The 23,716-nt window shown below is 37.1% G+C and overlaps 1 protein-coding gene across 1 annotated transcript in view; it reads right to left on the reverse strand.

Moving 5' to 3' along the window:
- CCDC102B (coiled-coil domain containing 102B) overlaps positions 1-23,716 on the reverse strand; it is a 172,029-nt gene that overhangs the window by 95,178 nt on the left and 53,135 nt on the right. Inside the window, exon 5 of the mRNA XM_012804270.2 lies at positions 20,211-20,327. Coding sequence (XP_012659724.2) covers positions 20,211-20,327 — 117 coding nt within the window. The remainder of the gene's footprint in view (positions 1-20,210; positions 20,328-23,716) is intronic.

The following is a 23,716-nucleotide window of genomic DNA, read 5'->3' on the forward strand; positions in this document are numbered from 1 at the left end:
GCTGGGTGTTGACAGGTCCACTGTGCTAGGCTGGGTCTTGACACGTCTACTGTGCTATGCTCAGTGACAGGTCCACTGTGCTAGGCTGGGTATTGCCAGGTCCACTGTGCTAGGCTGGGTGTTGACAGGTTCACTGTGCTGAGATGGGTTTCGACAGGTCCACTGTGCTATGGTTGGTGACAGGTCCACTGTGCTAAGCTGTGGCCTGAGAAGAACATAGTGGGACCCTGGAGCCCAGGAAGACCGTATTTGAACAAAAATGCACCTGAGCACCTGAAGCAACCTCCCACTTCAGTGGGACTGCAGGAGCAAGTGCCACCCTGAAGGACCACATGAGCAGAGTGTGCACAGTCTTCAGAAACACTACAGGAACAGGAATAGTGAGTGATGGCGGCCAATTGTGGACGTAACTGCATGGTAGCCCAGTCTCAGCCTCTCTTTCTGGATATAATATCCTAGTGGACCTCAAAGGACGTGATGGTCTTCAGAACATCTCACTGGTTCTTCACATAATGCCTAATTAAACATTATGCTAATTAGAGTTGATTAACAGGAAGTGGTAAATGCTCTGTATTCCCTAATAAGTCATAGATGTGTCAGAGAGCAGGAAATTTTCCATACACAGATAAAGGATTCTAATGCTCTGGTGAAATTTTTAGAGACCTGGTTTTCTGGTGCATGTAGGATAATCACCTCTGAAGTAGGGACAAGTTACCGCAGTAAGGGGGAAGGCAGAGTACTTAGCCTTGCTTTGGAGGCTGGTTGTACATACACCACTTGGAAACAATTTTATGACTCCTTTATGGGGTGCCTTGAAAGGATGACTTTTTTTTAGTGGGGTGCAGAGCAAAATATGGATCTGGCAGCATTTTTAAACTGAAGGACAGGCTGTCCTGCCACTCAAAGCAAGAAAATCCAGCAGTCCTGGATGTCGTGATGAATGGGAAGCATGTGAGACTCAAACTCCAGTAGAAAAGTCACAGGACAGACCCTGGTGTCCTTCAACAAGAACAGATGTGGAGGTGAGCTGCCTTTTATTTATTTGCAAACCATCTTCTCATATGCTAAAGCCAGCTCCTGCTGCAGAATGAGCCCCTGACCAGGGATACTAAGTGACTGTGTGCAAGAAACTATCAATTATGATCTGAGTATTAAACATCCATTGAGCCCTAAAACTGGACAGAGTTAGCAACAATTCCACATGTAATGAACAGGTTATATTCAGTATGAGGCCCCAAAGGTCCAGAAAACACCACTGAGTAACACAGATACATAGCCCAGAGCCCCCAGTTACATTCAACAGCAGGTGTCCTCAAAATATGGCCCATGGGCCACATGCAGCCCGCCTAGGACATTTATCCAGCCCACCAGGTGTTTTTGCTACCTCTGCCTATCCTGCTTAGCAGCCGACTCTTCCCAGGGCCCACAGTCCGGCCCTCCAATGGTCTGAGGGACGGTGAACTGGCCCCCTATTTAAAAGTTTGAGGACCCCTGCCTTACAGTGTGTGGACATCCCTTTTCTCAGCTCACGCCTATCACCTACTAGGTAGTATCTTTCACTGAGCTAATGTAAAGGGACAAGGCCTAACTCAGGTGTGACCCGCGAGCAGGTCGTCTCGCTATGTTGTCATAGACTGAAAATGGTGGCCCTGAAGGACAGAGGTGGGGAGAAATCTTCCCACTGTTAGGGAAGTACCCTGGCCATCGGTGGTGAGTGAGGAGAAAGCAGCCTGAGATGAGGACAGATGCAAAACACTGGGCAGAGCTGAATCATTTCAACCTTGACAGAGCAAAATCAAGAGGCTAAAGACAAAGTGATCTGTGCAAGAAGTACAGGGATGTGAGGTGGGTAAGGACGTTAAAAGTGTGGTCTGTGACTTTCACGTGGCAGTCGTGGAAGATCTCCCTCTGCTCAGAAGCACTCAGCATGCGGACAGACAGGATAGGCATATAGTGCCTAGAAGCCATTTCTGTTCTTCCAGTCCAGTGTCTGAGTCAATAGAGCTGTCCCAGATCAGAGCTGGAGGCCGTGCTTGGGTTGAATGGTGTGGACCTCCACTCAGCAATGCCCGTCTAGCTACTCTTCTGCTGAACGCTGGGCACCTGCGTGTCAGACCAGTGCATTTGGTGACAGGCTGAATTCATCACAGCCTTCTTTCAGGAAACAGCAGTTAGATTTCACCAGAATTTAAGGATACTCTGAGTCTAAGTCTGTCTTCTCTTTCCTTGTCTCTGCCACTGCCACAATCTACTGATTATAGAGTGTTTTGTCAACATAGATTCCTGCGAAACACAAATCCTAAAATCTAGGACGCATTTGAAAGCAAAGGGGGTGAAATAATGGGTGTATTACCAAGGGATGCTCCAGTTTCCCAATTTGTCGCATCACTTATGAGCAGATAGCTGGGTAACATGAGAATGATTTGTTAAAGAACACCTAAGGTTTTCTAATTGGTGGAGACACTCAATGGAGGTAGGATTCTGTCCCTCAAGTTATATTATATCTATGAGACCAACAGCCACTGAACAGGGCCGTGTCCCAGGGCACTGACCATGTATGTCCAGGAGCCAATGCATTAAATAAGATGAACGCTTTTCACCATCATTCCAATGTCCTGCTTGAAGAATTCTGTTTTTACCCTGGTATGGATAGATTATATTCTCAATAAAACATACCTTTTCCACTGTAAATTATAATTAATTACATGAAGATTTTGATTTGTTCAAGGTTTTTGTTCATTTGGTAAGTTTAGAAGTTTAGACTCCTGGACACAAATATTGTTTTGGTTTTGGAAGTGACATTAAAGGTGCCTGGAAGCACGGTTTTACATCTGTAGTGTAAGTTTTCTCTTCTAAGAGAGAAAAAATACCTCAGATATGAGTCAGTTAAAAGGATCGATTGCTCAAATATGTCAGGGAGCCAAAGTCCAGCACGAACATTTGTCCAAATTCAGAAACAAATGTCAATGCCTATGGATCGATTACACAAGAATCTTCAACTTCTCTGACCTTTTTACTGAAAAGTTCTTAGACATTTATGGCAGAGGAAAGAATTTCCCAAGTGATTTGATAAAGGTCAAAGTATACACTTGAGTGTCATTTGAAATTTAGTTTCCAATGATTATTTATGACCAGAATTCAAAAACATTTGTAAGGAAAATTTTACGTGGCTCCTGTCTAGAACCAGGCAAATGTCCCGTGAGTTATCAAATAGGCTTGTTTTTATCCTCACTCTCCACCTCACTGCTCCACTCCCCAACCTACTCACCTCCGCAGAGTAAAACAGATGGGAGAACATCTAAGGTTTTCAAATTGGTGGAGCCACTCAGTGGACTGTCCCCTTTCATAGTGGAGGTTTTAATGAACACTGCATTAAACTCAGATGCAGCAGGAGGTCAGGACGTGTGACTCTGAGAACAAGAGGAAATGTAGAACAAGAATAGAAAACTTGTAGAACCTAAAGGTTTTTAATACCCAGTGGTCAGGAGTGTGTGATAATCTTTATAAAATCATGGATACCACTACCACTAGTAATGATAATAATAATAAGAAGAAAGGCATGAACTTCAAATGTCAGGAAAATGACTAATAATCTTGTGAGGAGACGATTAAAGGAGTATAAAGCCAGTTTGCTGGAGTCTATTTGAAATGAGTGAATTTCAAGTTATATACAAGAAATAAATTCCTGTGTCAACAAGAATGAAAGTTGAGAGTGGGAGGTAGAGAATTCCTTTGACCAATGTCAATATGGTTTCTATGTGATGACAGGATTTAAATATCATTCTTTTGAGATATATTATTAGCTACCTGAAATCCTATCTAGAACCATAATTTTATGGTAAAATATAAGTGTATTCACTTTATTTGAAGAACAAGTGAGCATTGAGCCCGTAAGATAATTCAATTATCCCTAAAATATATTGAGGCTATTTTAAAGCCTTTAGATTGCTACTCAAATTTCAACAGCAGCTTTTCTCCCATCTTTAAGTTAATATGGATAATACATTCACAATTACTTTCTTTTTGTTGTTAACATCAAAATAATTTATTTACAAAATAAATAGGTGGCTCTTTGCTGAAAATGCTGTTTGTATGTAATTTCTAGAATCATTACCTTTTTAAACATGTGAACACCAATCATCCCTAGACCACTGATGAACATAAGATGTGGTATTATTTATGCTATTATAGATCATTTTATAAATTGTAATATGTAGTGCTTATTGGGACTATTTAATAGGCCAAAATATTTACCTGAATTATTTCATTTGCTCTTCCCTAGAGGAGTAAGTAAGGCAAGTCTGATGATTCAAGTCTTCCGACAAGGGAACAGATGGTTAAGTTTCAACTCAATTGCTTATTGACTCAATAACTTGACTTATAACAAGTCTCTACAGATACATGTATATCCACTTTACTATTTCATCTGCTAACAATACTATTAGTTGGAAGATACTGATAAAGGCAACAGCAATGACTTTGTACAGCTATAGCAATGCAAATTTGGCAAATAGATATTGATGGCATTGAAATAATGTATATAAGAGACTTAGAATTTTTCCTATAATAGCAGGCAAATAATCTTCCTATATTTTTCTTTGTTAATAATAGAGTAACAGACTGGGTGCCATGGATTATGCCTATAATCTTAGCACTTTGGGAAGCTGACGCGAGTGGATTGCTACAGCTCAGGAGTTCAAGACCAAGCAAGAGCAAGACTGTCTCTACTAAAAAAAAATAAAAAAATAAAAATAAATAGAAAAACTAGCCAGGAATTGTAGAAGATGCCTGTAGTCCCAGCTACCTGGGAGGCTGAGGCTTGAACCTAAGCATTTGAGGTTGCTATGAGCCATGGATGTCACAGCACTCCACCCAGACCAACAGAGTGCGACTCTGTCTGAAAAAATATGTACATATATGGGTGGCGCCTGTGGCTCAAAGGAGTAGGGCACCGGTCCCATATCCCGGAGGTGGTGGGTTCAAACCCAGCCCCAGCCAAAAACAGCCAAAAAAAAAAAAAAGTACATATAATAGAGTAAGTTGGTTTTAGGAAAGTTGTGTTAAAGCTAATATATTAATCCACAACACGCAAATCAGAATAACATTTTTTGGGATCAATTTAATGATCTATTTCAAAGGTCACAAAAATATCCATAGGCTTACATATATATTCTCATTTTCATTCAGAGACTCATTCCAAAGACCTAATGTCAAATGTTAGATGCTAAACATGCATAATTTTTCAAGACACTTATGGTAATGAAGGCCAAGAAACAGCCTAGTTGTCCGACAACAGTAAAGTTGATGGGATATGATGCCATTTAAAAAATTATTGCAGACGAAATTATACAGAACATTAAAAATTATATCAGTGCTGAGCAGCATGACAAGCTTAGGAAATGTACAATCTGCTTTCAAGTCCCAGCTTCCCCACAGACCAGCTCCATGGCATTTAACAAGTTACCAAATACCTCTTGTGTGAGTTTCCTGGTTAAGTAATTTAAAATTTATATGTGGAATTTTTATTTTCCTCTAAAGGTTATGACTATAACTGAATCACTGAAAATTTATTGTGTTGCCACTCTATTTCCAATGGAAAGTGTTAAAAGATTACCTGCTTAAGGTTATATATAATTTAGTTAGTTTACAAACCACCAGTTAAGACACTGCGTTAAGTTTGTTCTCTGATGAATGGAGAAGTAAATAACAAAAGTATAAAGGGAGAGAAAGATAAGCAAAGGTTCTTTCTGAGCTACCCTGCAAGCACCTACTTCCAAGTCAGGAGTCAGAACTCCACATTAGGCACCATGAGCCACGCTATTTTAAGTATTTGTTTGCAACTCTTTTTTTTTTTTTTTTAACATGAAATAAGATTTCTTAAAAGATAAGTCTAAACAATACAGACCTTTCAAATACTGAGCTCTGTATCAGTGAACACTTCTGAATACTTTCTAATGTCTAAAATAAGTCTTGGATAAATTAGATTAGATGATAATTTCTGTAGGGTCTTTGTAGTTCTAGCCTGTTCTCTTACAAGATGCCTATTATAATATTTTATTTTTTTTATTTTTTAATATCCTTAATTTTTTTTTATTAAATGATAGCTGTATACATTAATGCAAAATGGGGTACAGTGTAGTGTTTTCATATACAATTTGAAATACTTTCATCATGCTGGTTAACATAGAATATTTTATTTTTATAATAAGGTAATAAATGGTAACATATGTAATGTTAAAATTTAAGTAATTATTATTTAAATTAAAAGAGAATTTGGCTCCAGGCTTTCCTATCACTGATTTCTGTTCCCCAGAATCAACCACTTTTAATTTTCTTAGTTATTTTTTCCTGGCAGTTATGTAGGCAAATGATCTCTGCAGTTTGCAATTTGCTATAAAAACATTAAAATTCTAAAATGGAAAATTTATCTATAAAATTTTATTCTGTGTATTCTTATATCATAAACACATACAAACTCTTATAGCTTCTTAATAAATAACCTAGTACACAATCAGTATTTACATTATACACAACTGTTTCTAGATGACCCCTGTAGGCTATGCTATCACTGCATTAATTTCATTATATAGTTTTGTGTTTCCTGATGTTATTAAGTGCCTCTTTTTTTCTTTTGCTTAATTTTCAATGGATTTACCACTAATCTGGAACATTCAGTGAAAGTACAAATTTCCTAGACGTATTAACATACCCAGAAGATAATCTATGAGTGTCACTCTTACTTTCTTTTGAGACTTCTTTCTAGCTGGCATAAACTTTGCCACGATCCTGGAAATGCTCATCTAGTCTTTCTTATTTAGTTGTACGTCTGAATTATTGTATTTCTTAGGTTACTTCATGAAATAGTAAGAAGTTATAACAGATGAGAAATTGGGAGATTCTATGTGCCTTAATACGTATGACTCCACATTATTACTGGTAATTGAGTAGGTACAGAATTCTAAGATGTAAATTCTAAGATGATTTTTCTTCAGAATTTTAAAAATTTATTTCCTTTTTTATAATTTGTGAAGTTGCATGGTGAAAAGTCAGATAATATTTCTGATTTCTGATCACCTATATATGCTCATTTATTTCTCAACAGTTGTTTTTAGGTAATCATTTTACTCCAGTGTTCTGGAATATCATAAAATGGATTTTGTCTGTATTTTTGTTATTATTATACTCAATACTTAGACATTCTCATCTAAAGACTCATGACTTTCGTTTGGGGTAAGTTTTCTTGATTTTTTTTTTCTAATTCCCTCTCTTTTAGACTACTTCTTCCTTCAAGTTGAAGTGCTCTTGTATTTTGGACTAATTATTAAATTTTATTTAAAAAACATCATTCATATCTACTTGTCTTTGTTATTTATTTTGTGGGTGATTGAGTTTGCATTGGTGCTATAGTATTTTTATTTTCTAAGAGGAAAATTTTTGCTCTCCTCATGTTGCTTTTTATGCAGCATTCTGTTGTGTATTTTTTCTGGTGTAGTTAATACTTTTTTTTCCTCTTCACATATTAAATGTGGAGGTTTTCTTTTCCCTCTCCTACCAGTATTATTGGTGTTTTAAAATAAATGTTATTGTGTATATTTAAGGTATGCAACATGGTCTTAAGAGATAGTGAGCAGGCTAAGAACACTAACAGATCCAACATCTCACATGGTTCCCCCTTTTTCTTTTCTTTTTTTGGCAAGAGCAGTTAAAGTCTACTCATTTAGTGTGAATTTTACAGACAGTACAATGTTACTACCTGCAGTTTTCACGGTATGCGTTCAGTCTCTAGACTTGGCCGTGGGATAGAACTGCTACGTGATAGCCTCTGACCTATAACTTCCCATTTCCTCCTCACTTCCACCCATCCCCTCGTAACCACTGTTTTGGTCTCTATTTCTGTATATTTCACACGTAAGTGAGATCATGCACTGTTTTTCTTTCTTTGTGTGGCTTATTGCATTTAACATAATGTTCTCCAGTCTCATTCATGTTGTGAAAAGTAGCCCAATCTCATTTGCAGCGGTGATGAATCATATCCCATAATGGCTGCCCCCATCTGCATGCCGCAGGGTACATGCACCCCCCTTTGTCTAATCTTATCTTCCCTGTTTCCATTTCCACTAATTCTTTTCTTTCATTCATTCTTCTTCTACTTTTTTTGTTTTTACCTTTTCTATCCTATGTTAAAAACTTTCCATAACAGGCATTTCCCAGATGCTAATTTATACTTAAGAGTGAGTTACTAAAAAGCTGCTTGAAAGTTTAGTGTGCCTAAGAGAAGGGGCTTTCCATCGATGGATTTGTGTGAAAGAGTTGCCAATGACTGTTTTTCTTTCAGAAGGACACTGTCCCCAGAGAAGAAGGCTCCACTCTTCTGTGAAATAAATGCTCCTGAAGTTAAATGATTAAAGAATATCAAGAGATTTTCTGTTTATTGTGCACACTTTAATTAAATCTTCATTTTCAGTAAAGCGGCCTAACCTCTCAGACATCCGTGGTGTTTTTTAATTTAGCGTTCCGTCCCACATTCTACAGAAAATGAACTTTAATTCTTTCCCATCATGGGTAAAGCGTAGTGTTGCCGGGCCTGAGGACAAACAACTTCTTACATGTGCTTTAACCAACTCTCCCTTTTCCTCCCCCTTCCTCCTCTCATTTTCAGAGCTACTTGTTACTTCTTTTTCCAAACACTCCCTGAGTTTGGAAGAAAAAGCAGAGAAAATGTCTATATTCAATTTTTCAGACATAAAGACTTAACCTTCACTTTGGCTTCTCTTGAAAATATGGCAATTCCCTTGTTGTGGTTGTAAAGATGAATAAGGAGTTGTGGGCGTGCAGAACACACACATTATATATATTTATGTTTACTGTGTATGTACACACAAACACCCACACACATCCCCTGGATAGAACTGGAGACCATTATCCTAAATGAAGTATCTAAGAATGAAAAAACAAATAGAACTTGCTATTAATAACTGGAGCTAAATAACGTGCGCACGTGGGTACAATGGACACTATTCTGGCGACAAGTAGGCTGAAAGTGCTAACTTCAGCATTAGAGCATGTTCTACAAGCATTATACAATAAAAACTGACCTATGAAAATAAAAACCAAAATTGTATGTCACTGATCAAAAATAATTATTCCACTAACCACCTCTGCCTATCAGGAATAAAAATACATTTAGCCAACTTTTACTGATACATAAATTTATGGAAGCAATTTAATTCACAATGTTTTTCACTGATAAAATATTTAAAATACAGGAGAATGTGTAGCAACTCGTACAGCCTATGGCTAGGAGGAGTGAGAGTTAATAGGTAACAACTGATAGCTCGATAATGGAGCACCTTGGTGAAAGGGGCATGGGAAGGGATTTAGCTCTCGTAACAAGCATGAGAGAGCTCGCGAGATGAGAGTATTAGTGAATTGGCAGTCTCTACACCTGTGGTGTTCAGAGCCACGGGATTGTGTCTTTAAGAGGGTGGAGGAGAAGGCAGACAGGAGCGTGCACATTCTATCACGGACCTTCTCACTTTGACTCATTCACTTCTCCTGCCTGCAGAACGCCAGCACATCTCTCTGCTGAAGATTACTAAGCTTTGCTACAGGCTGCTAAGATCTACCCTTCTACTCTAAGACTTATCTTTCTAAGAAGACTGCTTTACTCCCTGAAAGACTATCTTTCTAACTCTCTGCCTTCTGCTAAAGTAGATAGCCCTCAGGCACCTAAGAACAATTGTTCCTGAGCAAGGTAGCATAGTGGCCTGCATCCAGAACCTAGATAAGCCAGGGCCGGAGACCAACCAGTCCTGGGACCCAACCAGTGGCAATGACAAGAATGTCTAATATTTGAGAGAAATAATTTACTTCATTAAAGAAGAAACTCAAACCAATGGAAGGTTTAGAGGATATTGAATTTCTTCAATTACCCCTAAAAATAGTGATTTCAACTGTGTTAGTCCTAATGGGCTGCTATAGCCACATGCCATGAACTGGGTAGCTTATATACAATACAAATTGATTTCACACAGTCCTAGAGCCTGGAAGGCCAAGATCAAAGTGCCAGTAGCTTTGGTGTTGGGTGAGGACCTGCCTCCTGGTGCACAGCTGGTGTCTTCTCCCTGTGTACTCACATGGTGGGAGGTGTGAGCCAGCTTCTTGGGCACTAACAACTCCATTCGACCTCATGACCTAATCACCTGTCAAAGACCCCAACTCCCAATGCCATCACCTTGGCTGTTGGTCTTTCAACATTTGAATTTTGGGGAGACAAAAACATTCAGATCATAGAAGTGACCAATTTGTTTTGGACTCATCAAATGTCATCAGATATGGAACAAATTGACTCATATTTCAGATAAATATAGATGGCTCTGCCTTCCCTCCATTTTGATTAGGTTTTTTTTTTCTTTTAACCTCAAGCTTAAAATAGAAGGCTGTGGCTTTGGTGTGTGCCTTATCTTTTCCTCATTCATTCAACCAGTGCCCATTTGTTGAGCACCTATATTAAGAGACAAGCCAGTGTACTCAATTCTAATATGAAGGCAGTAGATGATCTGGCACAGGTGGGAGCAGGGAGGAAGGTAGAGGGGACTTGGGAGGGGGATGAGGGGTCAGCTCTTGGGGGTGGGTCACATATATAAAAGGAACTTTACCTAACAAAGGCAATCAGCGCAACCTAACTCTTCGTACCCTCAATAAATCCCAAACAATAAAAAAGAAAAATAAAGATAAGCCCTTTGCGGAATAAAACTAGGAATTCTATCACTTAAACTGACAATCCCTTTCTTTAGTTTTTAATGACATATTCATATTAACCTGGGATTTTGCCAGAAAAAGAGAAGTATAGTTGCTCATTTGGCTTAAGTCATGTGTTTCCAAAAAAATCTCTGTTCGTGTGAAAACATGTTTTCTAAGGAAAACTTTCTGAGGCTAAGAATAGAAAAGTTCTAAATTGATAACCTTGAATGTAAAACTTAATATTTATCTTTATTGGAAATTAGTATCCTTGCTAAACACATCTCTATCTTAACAGTTTTAGTAAAGTAGTTTTGAATTTGAAGCATCAAGAGTAATAATTCATATGATGACATGAAAGTGGAATTAGCATATTAGTGCAAATTTAAGAAGTTTACTTGTGACCTGCATGGAAGGCAGTAAACAGGATCTTGGAAGAACTGTGCAGAACTTACGGCCAATGGGCCAAAAAAAAAAAAAAAAAAGATCCCTTGTGTGTTTGTGTCCCAAGGAGCATAGCACCAGAGACCATCACAGTAAAGGGTTTAAGTAGCTTGAAGAAACACGAGGGGCCTTGGGGCTGGTACTAAACTGTGAAGAGTAGGTTTGGGCAGCTGCTGAGGCAAACTAGCACCTACACTTTTAATTAATATCCTCCCCCCCAGTCCCACCCACACCATAATCTTCTTTGAACTATTCTTTATCAAGTAGAAGCAAGTAAGAAACTTACTTCAAAAGGAAATAAATGTCAGGTTGTAATTAAATCATCGACTTAATATAGTAAGATTTCTAAAAACCTGGCTACCAGGAAAAAAAAAAAAGCTACTATTGATAAGAAAAGGAGCTTTAAATACTTTATTCCACTCTACATAATTCGAAACTTTGGGGAAGAAATATCTATTATTTAAGGCATCTACTATTTTCCTGGATAAATGGTTACAGGTTTTCATTCAATTTTCTATTTATCAGATTCTGTAAATGCAGAACAAGTGACAATTTCAGTCTTGAACACTCTTGTATTTGACCAGAAATCTTATCCATCTGTAACAGTTTGATTCTGAGTTTTCCCAGGCTATTAATTTTCTTTAACAGTTAACTAATATCAAGTATCATTTTATCAATTCTGTTTCCTGAGTTTTGTCAATATGAATACAGAATGCTTGAATCCATATCACGAACAGACTTTTGAACTACACCTGCTTGTCACAATATTCAATAGCCTGTTTCAAAATCATATAACCATATCTGATATATTCATCATATTCTCAGTAACCTAAATCTCTTTTCACAAATGCATGATGTCAATAACAGTTATTGAGGTACAAAAGTGACTTAAATCAATTTAGATCAACACTTATAATGTCAGTCTCAAAAATTAAATTATGATGACACAGCTTCCCTAGGTATACATGTCACAGGTAATACTATTCTATGTCAGTGAACAAAATCTCTGGTATTTCATCTGAAATTCCTGACTAGGTCAATTCCCTGAGCATCACACACACCTACTATGTTGCTCCTATACAGTTGAAAGTGTGCACTTGACTGTATGTATGATGTTTGATGAATAACCCGTCCCTCTCTGAAGGTAGTTCTCTGAGGGTAGGTCCATCTCCACATCATACACCAGTGAATTACCACCCGAGGCTAGGATGTACTACATAACATTCGCAGAATTAAAGATTACATTTATAATTGAAAAAAATATTTGGATAATCAAATTTTTATTTTTAACACAAAACCAAACCATTTTTCTGCCCTCTATATTTTTCTTCATCTTACCCTAAAAAATTTGATGAATTTAGACTGCCAGTTAGACTATGTCACACTCACATCCATGAAAATATTCCCTACACTAACACACTCCCTGAGGAAGGAAAGGAGGAAGTTTTTGTTTCCCTGACAATATCCCTACATTTCCACTTCTTTTCATAATACAGTGTAACCTCTGTAAGTTGACCACACAAGGGACTATAACTGGTCATATATGAAGGTGACCAACTTAAGGAACTAGGCCTCTGGAACTGAGGCACACATGTGGTGCACATCCAGTCTATGCAAATCAGGTCGCCTTAGGAGGTATCCAGTATAGGGAGGTGGTCCGTGATGGGGGTTCTTACTGTATTTTTTTCCTACTAATACTGCATTTTCTCCCTATCTTATCTGCTACTCCCTTTTCACATAAAGGTTTTACTTTTTTACTCGGCCTTAAACTCCACCTGGCTAACTGCAGTTCATCTTAAACATCTTATTTAGGGCTGTCAGACCATTTCTCTTTTTCGCTCCACGTTGGAAGAAGAGTTGTCTTGGTCCATACAGGAAGTACATAAACATTATTGAAAGGTGGTGAATAAAAGGTCCATGCATACTTTTTGTAATATTTGCAAAACAGTCCTCAAATGATCTGCATGCAGCCCCTGGCCCCCAGCAGTTGGTCACCCTGCAAGTTTGTAAGTGTGCGGAGCAGCAAGCCTCGCCTGTCAGATCTGGTAACACGCTGCATACTCCTGTCTGGGCTTGTTGGTGTGTTTCCCCTGTGGCCGTTACTATATCTCTCTGTCCTCTGCAGTGGTTAATCCCAGTGCCAAACCCATGGGAGAAGGCTGATAAACATTTGTCGTACTAATAGAAATGATTGAATTATATAATGAATAACCACATGAACCACTTATTTTTGTTGTCTGGTTTTGTTTTTCACTTCACTGTTGCTGCATTTTGCCTATGTGGACTGATTCCACCTGGCACTTCCACGGGGAAACGTCCTATGCCTAAGCCCCTATAGGTAACACTATATTTCTGGGTGTCAAAAAAAACTATGTTAACAAAATGTTTATGTTTTATCTTGCAGAAGCAAAATAAAGAGAACTACTTATATAATCACTAGTTAAATTTAACATTTTATCCATCTGGGTCTTTTGTTTTGAATTCAGAAGTAGCATTTTCAAAGTGACTAAATACAGACGTTCTGGAAATGAGAAAAAAAGAGAATCACCTTTGGTCCCTTAACTTCCTATCATATTGCATCCATTTAGGATTGGGAAGACAATTAAACCATTTTACAAGCACTTTAACATTATATAGAAAGATTATAAGCCTAATAAAATATCACACATGATGCGTTTTATTGAGAAAACGCTAAGCTAGAGCCAGGCGTGCCCGCCGTGGGTAATCATTACATCAGAAAGGGGATCAGTGGCTGAGGAACTAGGATACATCTGCAGGTTCCTTCCGGCTCAGACTTTCACTCTTTGTCAATATAAGCCTCAAATATTCACCTGAGGGTCTAATAGTAAGGGGATATATACAAGATTTTAGGTGAATTAAGCAGGGAATAATATTCTACCTCCTCGGGAAAACCTTACAGTCTAGTTTTAGAGACAGATAATTCACATTAAAAGACGCATTCCCCATTCAAACATTTATTGGAAACTTGTCACCAGAAACTGCACTCAGTGTACTTGCTAATACAGGCAGTATCCTTAAAGAGTTTACACTTAAGGGCAAACATATGGATATGGAAATATTCCTAAATTTTTCTGAGATGCATGTACATTTACCAGAATTATGTGCAGTTTTATTAACATCTAAAATTCTAGATGGTCAGTTCAACACAGGATATGCTAAATGAAATCTGAATGGAAAGGAGAAAACATTGACTGAGTGGCTACCACATGGAGTATACAAATTTTAGTACTTTACATACATAAGTGAATTAATCCCTTTGATAAGCTGTTAAACAACCACCTTTTTGCAGATAACCAAACAGATTCAGAACCTTACGTGACTGCTGGAAAGCCTGATAACAGCCGGGATAAATTATACCCAGGGCTTTTGGATCCCAAGGTGGGAAGACCATCCCTGAGGGATGTACACGTTCAGAGGAATGTACAGAAAATGTAAAACTTGGCATATACCGTGAAAAAGGATTAGCACGTTCTAATTGGATTTTTATTTTGAGATAATTGCAGATTCATAGGCAGTTGTGAGAAAAGATAAATTCCACGTGCCTTTCATCCTGCTTCTCCCGGTGGTAACATCCTGTAACCCAAGCACAGAACCACCACTGGGCATCAACAGTGACGGAGTCAGAATGCGGAGCGTTCCTGCCCCGCAGGAGGCTTCACACTGCTGCTCAGAGTCAGCTATCTGTTCTCTTCCCTCCCGTATCCCCCGTAACTTCTCATTTCTTCTCCGTTTACAAATGTTGTCACTTCAAAAATGTTACATAAATAGAACTGTTGACTATGTAGTCCTTTGGGATACTTTTCACTCACCCTGTTTCTCTGGAGATTCATCCAGATGGCTGCATGTATCAAGAGTTCATTCTATTTTGTTTCTGAAGAGTATTCCAAGGTCTAGTAATAGCTCATTTAATTTTTCACCTAATTGAAAGTCATCAGTGTTCCAAGTTTCCACATTTATAAATAAAAGTACTCTAAAGATTCACCTGCAGTTTTTGTGGGAAAATGTTTTCATTTCTGTGAGATAAATGTCCCGGAATTCAATTTTTTGATCATGGAGTAGTTTCTATTCTGAAAGCCGCCTAGGTTTGCTGGTGTGTTTCTGCTGCGGCCATTTCCAATGTGACTGTATCATTTCACAGTCCCTCTGGCAACAGGTGAGTGAGCCAGGGGTTCTGCGTCATCACCAGCATTTAACATTGTAGCTACTTGTATTTTAGACATCCTGATAGGCATGTAGTTATACGTCCTTGGGTTTCAACTTACACTTTTCTAATGGCTAACACATTGCTCATCTTTTACATGCTTATTTTTCAGAAACAAATTTTCTTGGTTTTTCTTCATATATGAATTTCCTGTAGGATATTTTTACTGGATATAGGAATTTGGGTTAACAGTCCTTTTAGAATTTGAACAATTATATGCTACTTCTTCTGGCCTCCACAGTTTCTGATGGAAAATACACTGTCATTTGGACCAATATTTTTCCCTGTAGGTCAGATGTAATTTTCTTCTGTCTGCTATTAACATTTCCCCCCAATTTTCCATAAGTTAGACTATGATGTATCTCAATATGGATATTTTTTGGTTTATGCTGCTTGAGATTCATGAAACTTCTTGACAGATTTGACCCTGTTCCTGAATTTAAGAAGCTTTCTTTTTTTTTCTTTAGCACTGTGAGCCACTATTCCCCCTCTCACACTGGCCTCCAATGGCACAAACGTAGACCTTACCCTACCATCCCCCAGACCCTGAGGCTCTACATTTTTTGTCCAACCTATTTCCCTTCTGTCATTCAGATGGGATAATTTTTAAAATTTCAGTTGTGTTTTTTTTTAATTCTAACTTTTAAATTTTCTTTTTCTTTGTATTTTTTACTTATTGGCTGGGATCGTCTATCTTTTTATAGAGACTTCCTGTTTTTTTTTCTGCTTATTCCAGGCATGTTCACCATTGCTTGTTGAAGCATTTTTATGATGCTGAAACACCTCTATCATTTTAGTGCTAGCATCTGTTGTCTCTAATTCATTAAAGACCTCCATCATTTTAGATACACCTCCATCATTTTAGTGCTAGCATCTGTTGTCTTTAATTCATTTCGATATATTCTAGTTCTTGATATGATGAGCATGTCCAGAAGTATCACGGGTACTTTGGGAATTACAAGACTGGATCTTAGCAAACATTCTATTTCCAATAGGTTCCTCTGGAAAATAAAAGGGCAGCATTGCCTGGTTCCTCGTCTTAGCTAGTAGTTGTGGAGGTGGAGGTCAAGTATTTTCTATGACATTTGGCTAGATTTAAGCATTATTATCTTAAAAGTTTTCTGTCTTGCTAGATTGAACCTTCCTTAGTACTTTGGCAAGAGCAAATTGACTTAGGTTATGCTTTTAGCTTTATTATTTTTTTATTTATTCATGTGTTTATTCCATTGTTTTTTTCTTTATGCATTTGTCCATGCCTGTTGGTGTTTCTAGTTTGTTGGATTCTTCAGCTCTGATTCTGGGAAATACGTGGCAAAAACCCACCAGTCTGCTGTTTCTTGATTCCCAAGTTTTCAAGGTGGTCTGATTCTTCTCTCCAACTTTGAGACTATTTATATGTATGCTTTACATATAATATTGAGAGCTTTTAGTTGTGCATAGTGAGAATGTAAATTAATACAATTTTTCTAATGGACAATTTAGCAATGTGTATAAAAGGTTTAATAAATAAGCATTCTCTAGACTAATACTATTTTCTAGGAATTTATCCTCATCCATTTTAAATGTCCAAAGATGTACGTGAATAAACAGACTTACTTCAGAGTGGATTATATAATCTAATAATAAGCCACTTTTAAAAATAAGTTAGATTTTAATTAAATTATAGTGCAATGGCAGAATGACTTTTATGTAACACACAAGAAGTAATATTTTAAGCAAATAAACAAGTGGAAAAAATAAACATATGAATTCAGTATAGGTCCAGTTTACTTTGCTACACTTTCTAATTATATCTATAAGTGAATATGCTTTAGATTTGTAAATTTTATAAACCAATAAAATAAATAGAGGCTCTCAAACATGTATCACTTCAAAAAGAGGCACTATCAAAGCAACATTTTTGGACTAAAGTTGTTAACTTTTAAAATATATTACAAATCTGAAAACAGTTCTCATTTATTTTCTTTTATATATAATTTTGTAATCTTAGGTGTTTCAGAAAAAAAAAAATCACAAAATTACATCTGCTAAAGAGCCTGCTAAACAAAATATACAAAGAGTACTTAAAACTCAATTATAAGAAAATGAATACACTGATTAATAGACAAATTATATGAATACACAATTAACCAAAGATGATACTATATACACAGTTGAAAAATAAGCACAGAAAAAATATGCTCGATATTATATATGATTAAGGAATTTTAAATTCAAACCAAGATAGTGTACTACTATAAAACTATCAGATAGCATATTACTATGAAACTAAGGCTAAAATCCATAATACTGAGCACACCAAATATTGGTGTCAGGAGGTGGGGACTGTCTTTGCTGTGGTATTGCAAAACAGTGTAGCCACTCTGGAAGATATTTTGACAGTTTCTTACAAAACTCAACATACAATTATCATATGATCCTGAAAATCCCTTAGTATTTACCCAGAGGTGTTGAAAATTCCTATCATACAAAAACTTGCATGAGAATATTTATAGGAATTTTATTTATATTTGACAAAATGTGGAAGCAATAGAATTGCTTTCAATAGGTGAATGAATAAACAAACTTTGGTACCTTCCTACAATGGAATATTACTTATAACACGAAAAAGAAATGTGCTATCAAGCCACAAAAAGACACAGAGAATCCTCAAATGCATATAGTTAAAGAAGGCAACCTGAAAATGCGACATGCCATATGATTCCATCTATATGACTTTCTGGAAAAGGTAAAACTAGAGACAGCATAAGGTTTAGTAGGTACTGAGTTACCAGAGTTCACGGGGGAAAGGTGTAAACATGTGGATCAGAGGAGACTTTTCTGTATGATACTAAGGTGGTGAACATATGCTGTGCATTTGTCAAAACTCATAGACTATACAATACAGGTGACCCTGGACATAAACTATGGGCCTTGATTGATAATGATAATGGTGGTTTGTCATTTCAGCACTCGGAAGGGGGATGTTGGCTGTGTTGGTGTCGGCAGGACAGAGTGGGGGATATGCAGAAACCTGTACTTTCTGCTGTGAACCTAAAACTGTACAAAAAAAAAAAAGTGTATATATAAATGCCCTGGCTTTTGAGGAGAGTTATACTAAACAGTCACATGTACTTTCCTCTGTTTTTATCTTTAGCTATTAACTAAGCTTTTATGCAACATTTTTGTGCAGTGCTTAATCAAAGATGTGTCTCCGAGCTGAGGGCCCAGGGAAAGTGGCACCTATCCTAGTGGGTTGACTCCTCTCAGAAGACGAAAATACAAAAGTCATTATTTTTTCCCCTTGACTTAGGGAGGTTTGTTTGTAACAGATCAGCCTTTCTCATCATAGATCTCTTCATTGAATCCCCTCACCCCGATACCCCTTTATATGACTTTTAGAAAATGTTTCAGGGGATGGCATCAGCGTAAGGAGGAACCACACAGGGAAGGTATAACTCTCCTGAACAGCTCAGCTGCAATTCCAAAAATAGAGCACTCTGTTTGGGGCAATTTATCCCTTGCAGGGTGTAATCTTTTTAAAAATCTTACATAATGACTACTATTATTATTATTTCAATCTGCAAACTGAGACTGAGGGAGGATTTAAAAGTTGACTGAAATAAAGTAATCCGTAAATGATGGAGCCACTTCCAAAATCTATTTATACTTTAATGTAACTTCAGCATTTGAAGAACTTTATATAAGAAAATACTTAATACAAATCACCATTTTCTCAGTCTATATTTTCACTGTTATTTTTCCATTTAGTAAATTGTTCTTACAATTTGCATTACAAAATAAATAATTTGTGATCTTCCATTTTTTTTTTTTTTTTTGAGTCAGGATCTTGCTATGTTGTCCAGGATGGAGTGCAGTGGCAACACCACAGCTCACCACAACCTGGGCTCAAGCAATAGTCCTGCCTCAGCTTCCTAAGTAGCTGGGACTTGCAGGCAGGTGCCACCACACTCAGCTAATTTTATAATTGTCATTATTATTTGTAGACCCAGGATCTCACTATGTTGCTTAGGCTGGTGTCAAACTTTTGGCATCATTATTTGTAGACCTAGGGTCTCAGTATGTTGCTTGAGTTGAGGCTGATCTCAAACTCTTGGCCTTAATGGATCCCCCACCTCAACCTTCCAAATGACTGGAATTACAGACAGGCCACACCCAGGTGATTTTCCCTTTTTTAATGCAATAACACAATTTTCTAGGAAGTACAAATAATTCAATCCTTCCTTCTGTCTCTAAGGACAATATTCCTTCTTTATGGACAGGATAAGAAAAACATTCAGATTGTAATGTAATGTAAACTTGTAAAAATTCATTTGGTCGTGGGGATAGGAGTGGAAGACAGATATTTCTGCCATTGTACTTGGTATACCTAAGAAATGAAATAACCATAACAAAAGTAAAGGTATTCTGTCTCTCCTTGCCGCTAGCTGACAATGGCAGTGTTAATTCCACCGGAAACCGCCTACCACGTATCTTGGATGTCATTGTTTCTGAAAATAAATTAGTATATACCATCTAGAAGCTGGCTGAACTTTTTATAAATATTTTCTCAGAGTAAGACTAGTATGTGCTACAGGGTGGTTTTATAGTCAAATATTGTGCCATTTTAACATTCAAATGAATTTAGATCTAGTAAACCAGTATCATTTCTCAGCATTTTAAATCACACATAAGTTGATTACACTACCAGCAGCATCCGCCTTCGTAAGTAATCAAAAGCACATCAGGTCTACCCCTCAACCTGGTGTCATTTGACAACAACAGGTGCATTCCAGTAGGCACAACCCTCTATCCAATATCCTACCTCTGTCCTTAATTCATAGATCACTCTGTCCTTGCTGTTTTGAGATTTGGATTCCTCCTTTATATCTGCTGATATGTCTTTCATTTCATTTTCCTGTTGACTGTAAAGGATATCAACCTGAAAAAAGAAAGTTAAAACTGTCTCGCATGGTATTACAGAGGCTGCTTCAGGACAAATTACATTAATCTTCCATTTTGCTGTAGGTTTTATTTTATTTTTTTCTTTTATGTGGATTCTGGCAGATTTGCTATTGAAATAGTAGTTATATGGTTGAACCATTTACTCATTTTTGGGGGAACCATTTATTCTTATATTTGTAGTTGAAAAAATCCTAAACTGTAAGAAAAGAAATTTTAAAAAACTCTATAAATCCCAAATCAGCAGTAGAAAAATGAGCAACTCCACAGACTCCTGAACAAGTAACTATCTGGTCTCTGAACTATTCCAGTCAACCTTGATCTTTCAGTCTTGAATATTAGTGCCTCAGTTCTCTTTGTAATCCTGCTTATATCTATTTTCTGTGAAGTATACTGTATTGAATATAATGAAGGCAAATTTGAATAATAGAAAAAAGTCCATATGTAATACTTGGGCTGATGAAATATATGTAGAATATGTACAAATGTGCCAATAAACTGCCATAGAAAAACACTGAACAAAAATATGGGAAGGTCAGAAAAATTCCATAAGTTTAAAGGATGATTATTTCCCTATAGCTGTTCTTACATTGAGAAATTTTCATCAGAACCATGAAATTTGATACATGCATAAAATATGTAGTGCAAATACATAAGCTATTTTGTTTTAATATGTAATATTTTTTCTAAACTAGGTAAGTAAATGATGCAATCATTCATATGATATATTCTATATATAATAGTATTGTAAATTAGAATACAACTTACTTTTTATTATGTCACCTATTTAGAGATAAAAATACTCAAAACATTGTTATTATGAATGGTAATATTAAGCATGTACTAGTCTTCAGGAACTGAACTAGATACATATTGCCTTAGTTAATGTTAGCAGTAATTCTGTGTGTTAGGTATGATCATTACTATCCTTACTATATAGAGAAGTAGGATCATATTTGTAAAGCTAATTTTAAGAATGTTCTGACCAAATAAATACCTGAGTGGCAAACCAATATTGCATTTATAATTACAAAGCTAAAGGCCACTGAAATAATTTTCTGAAAGGCAATAATTTGAAGGGCGATAGAGGAACCATACAGAAAATGCCACACCCACCCACACATTCTAGAAACGGACCACAGCAGGAGTAGTTGACTTCTCTGCTAACTAGAGGGACCCCGTGCTCAGAGGAGGCAACACGGAAGATAAAAATCAAATTAAAGACAGTTCAATTTCAAATTGTAAAACAATATTAAAGGCTGGTATTCTAAAAAATTTAAAAATATTATTTTAGAAAAATTAACTGGAAAAGTTGGAATGAATCACTGCATAAACTCTCTCACTGTCAACAGAACTTTCAAAGAGCCATACTACCTGAAAGGAGGCAATAAAACAAAAAAAGAAACCCACACGCACACCTAAAATAATATTGTTTTCATTCCTAACTGTGAGTGAAAAAATCAGGGGTCTCTGGACATGTGAGCAATACAAGAGCCTGAAAAGAATAAAGGAAAACAAAAAAGAGAGCCGGAGTCATTCAAGTTTAACACCCAGAATGGCTGGTAGAGAAAAGGGAAAAATGTGGGTAAAAAGCAAGTCATGTGAGATATGAAAGCAAACAGAAAGGAAAAAACTACCATAATTACTATCTTTAGGGGAAAAATGAAAATGTATTGCACTCTTAAATTAAGGGCAGAGTAATTTCAAAACGTTAAAGAATACTGAAGGATGGTCTAGAACATTTAAGATTTGGTTTTAGAAAAATTAGCCAGAGAGTTGGAAGACAGACTTGGCCATCGGCTGCTCTGAAGCTCCGTCTGTGCCCGCGCTCTCCATGGGTCCCTCTCTCGGCAGCTGCCACGTGCTCCCCACTGTGCACCAATCAGAACGCTGACAAGGTTTAAGCTCCACCTCCAGCTCCTGCGTCTCTCCTGAACGTCACCTGCGCATGCCCAGCTTCATATTTACCGCCTCTGTGTGCATCCCAAAAGCAACACCCCTGAAAGCCAAATGCAGACGTTCTCCCGCAAACCTTTTTCTCCCCAAATCTCTGCCGTCTCAGCAACTGTGAATTCCATCCTTCCCCCAAGATCAGGTATGTTAACTTCTTTATTTCTCTCACATGATACATATAAACTGAAAGCAATGGATTTAGCCTGCCGTCCACAATGCGTAGCAAATCCAGCTGCTACTCTATATATACTTCTACCACTGCTATCCTAACCGAAACCGCCGAGATTTCTCACCTCAGTTATCTGGACGACCTCCATCATCTTCGTGTCTACATGTGGCCCATATGCTCGTCTCAGAACAGCAGCCTGAGAAGCTTCTTACAAACCAGTTCCGACCATGTAACCCCTCCCCTCAAATCCCTTCAATAGCATCCCAGGGCATTCAGTTTGTAAGTCAAAACCTTCATTATCACTTGGTTGGTCCTATAACCACTGAGCCCTCAGTGGCCCTGATTCGACTCCAGCCCCTCTGGTCTTTCACTGGTTACTATAAACTCTATGTGTAAAAGAGTAAAAAAAAAAATTCTACATAATAAATGAAATATTGTACAGCTAAAACAATTAAATAATATAGCTGGGAAAACAAAAGATAAAGGAAACAACTGTGCTTTGTTCTTAAAAAAAAATTTCAGTCACTTTGACACTTTTTAAAGTACACTGTGGACTTTCATATTCAAAATCAGAATAACCTTCATTTTGCCACGTTCAGTTTAGATTAATGGAGTTGTAACTAAAATCTATTTAGCCTCTGAAAGTTGAAAGCAGTGAGTGGATTTACAGATGCTAAAGATGATTAATTTAGCAAAACTAGGAATGTCATCCACAAATGATCTATCACATTGGTTGCATTGAAAGTGACAGAAATAGAAGGTGCTGAAGAAGTGAGTGAGTCAGCGTTAGAAAGCATTTCCCAGTTCAGGTCCTTTTATTTAATATTTATTTCATATATTCTCTCTTTCCCCAAGGTAGCACCATGATATAATTCCAAAACTACTCTTTAAAAATCCTCTTTTCATACTGCAGTGTTTATGAAAAGTCAAACCAGGCAACCTGCCATTACCTCTTACTTCAGAAATAATCTGCTATAGTTTATTTCTGGAAAATGATCAACATTATATGTAAATATGCATTCCACATTCAGATAAGCATGGAATGACAAATATGAAGAGGTTGTCTAAGAAACAAAGATATTGTGTAACATGTAAATAAAAAATATTTTCTTATTTTTTCAGATGTGGTAGGACAAGAAATAATAACTACCAAAGGGCACAAAAATATAATCTGATGTATCCTGTTATTTTCATTTTGTCTCCCATTTCATTCTTAAAATGACCTAAAGAGATTAAGTAGTTAATGC

This window comes from Otolemur garnettii, unplaced genomic scaffold, assembly GCF_000181295.1.
Source record: "Otolemur garnettii isolate 467f Iridium unplaced genomic scaffold, OtoGar3 scaffold00027, whole genome shotgun sequence".
In the NCBI taxonomy this organism is placed as follows: Eukaryota; Metazoa; Chordata; class Mammalia; order Primates; family Galagidae; genus Otolemur; species Otolemur garnettii.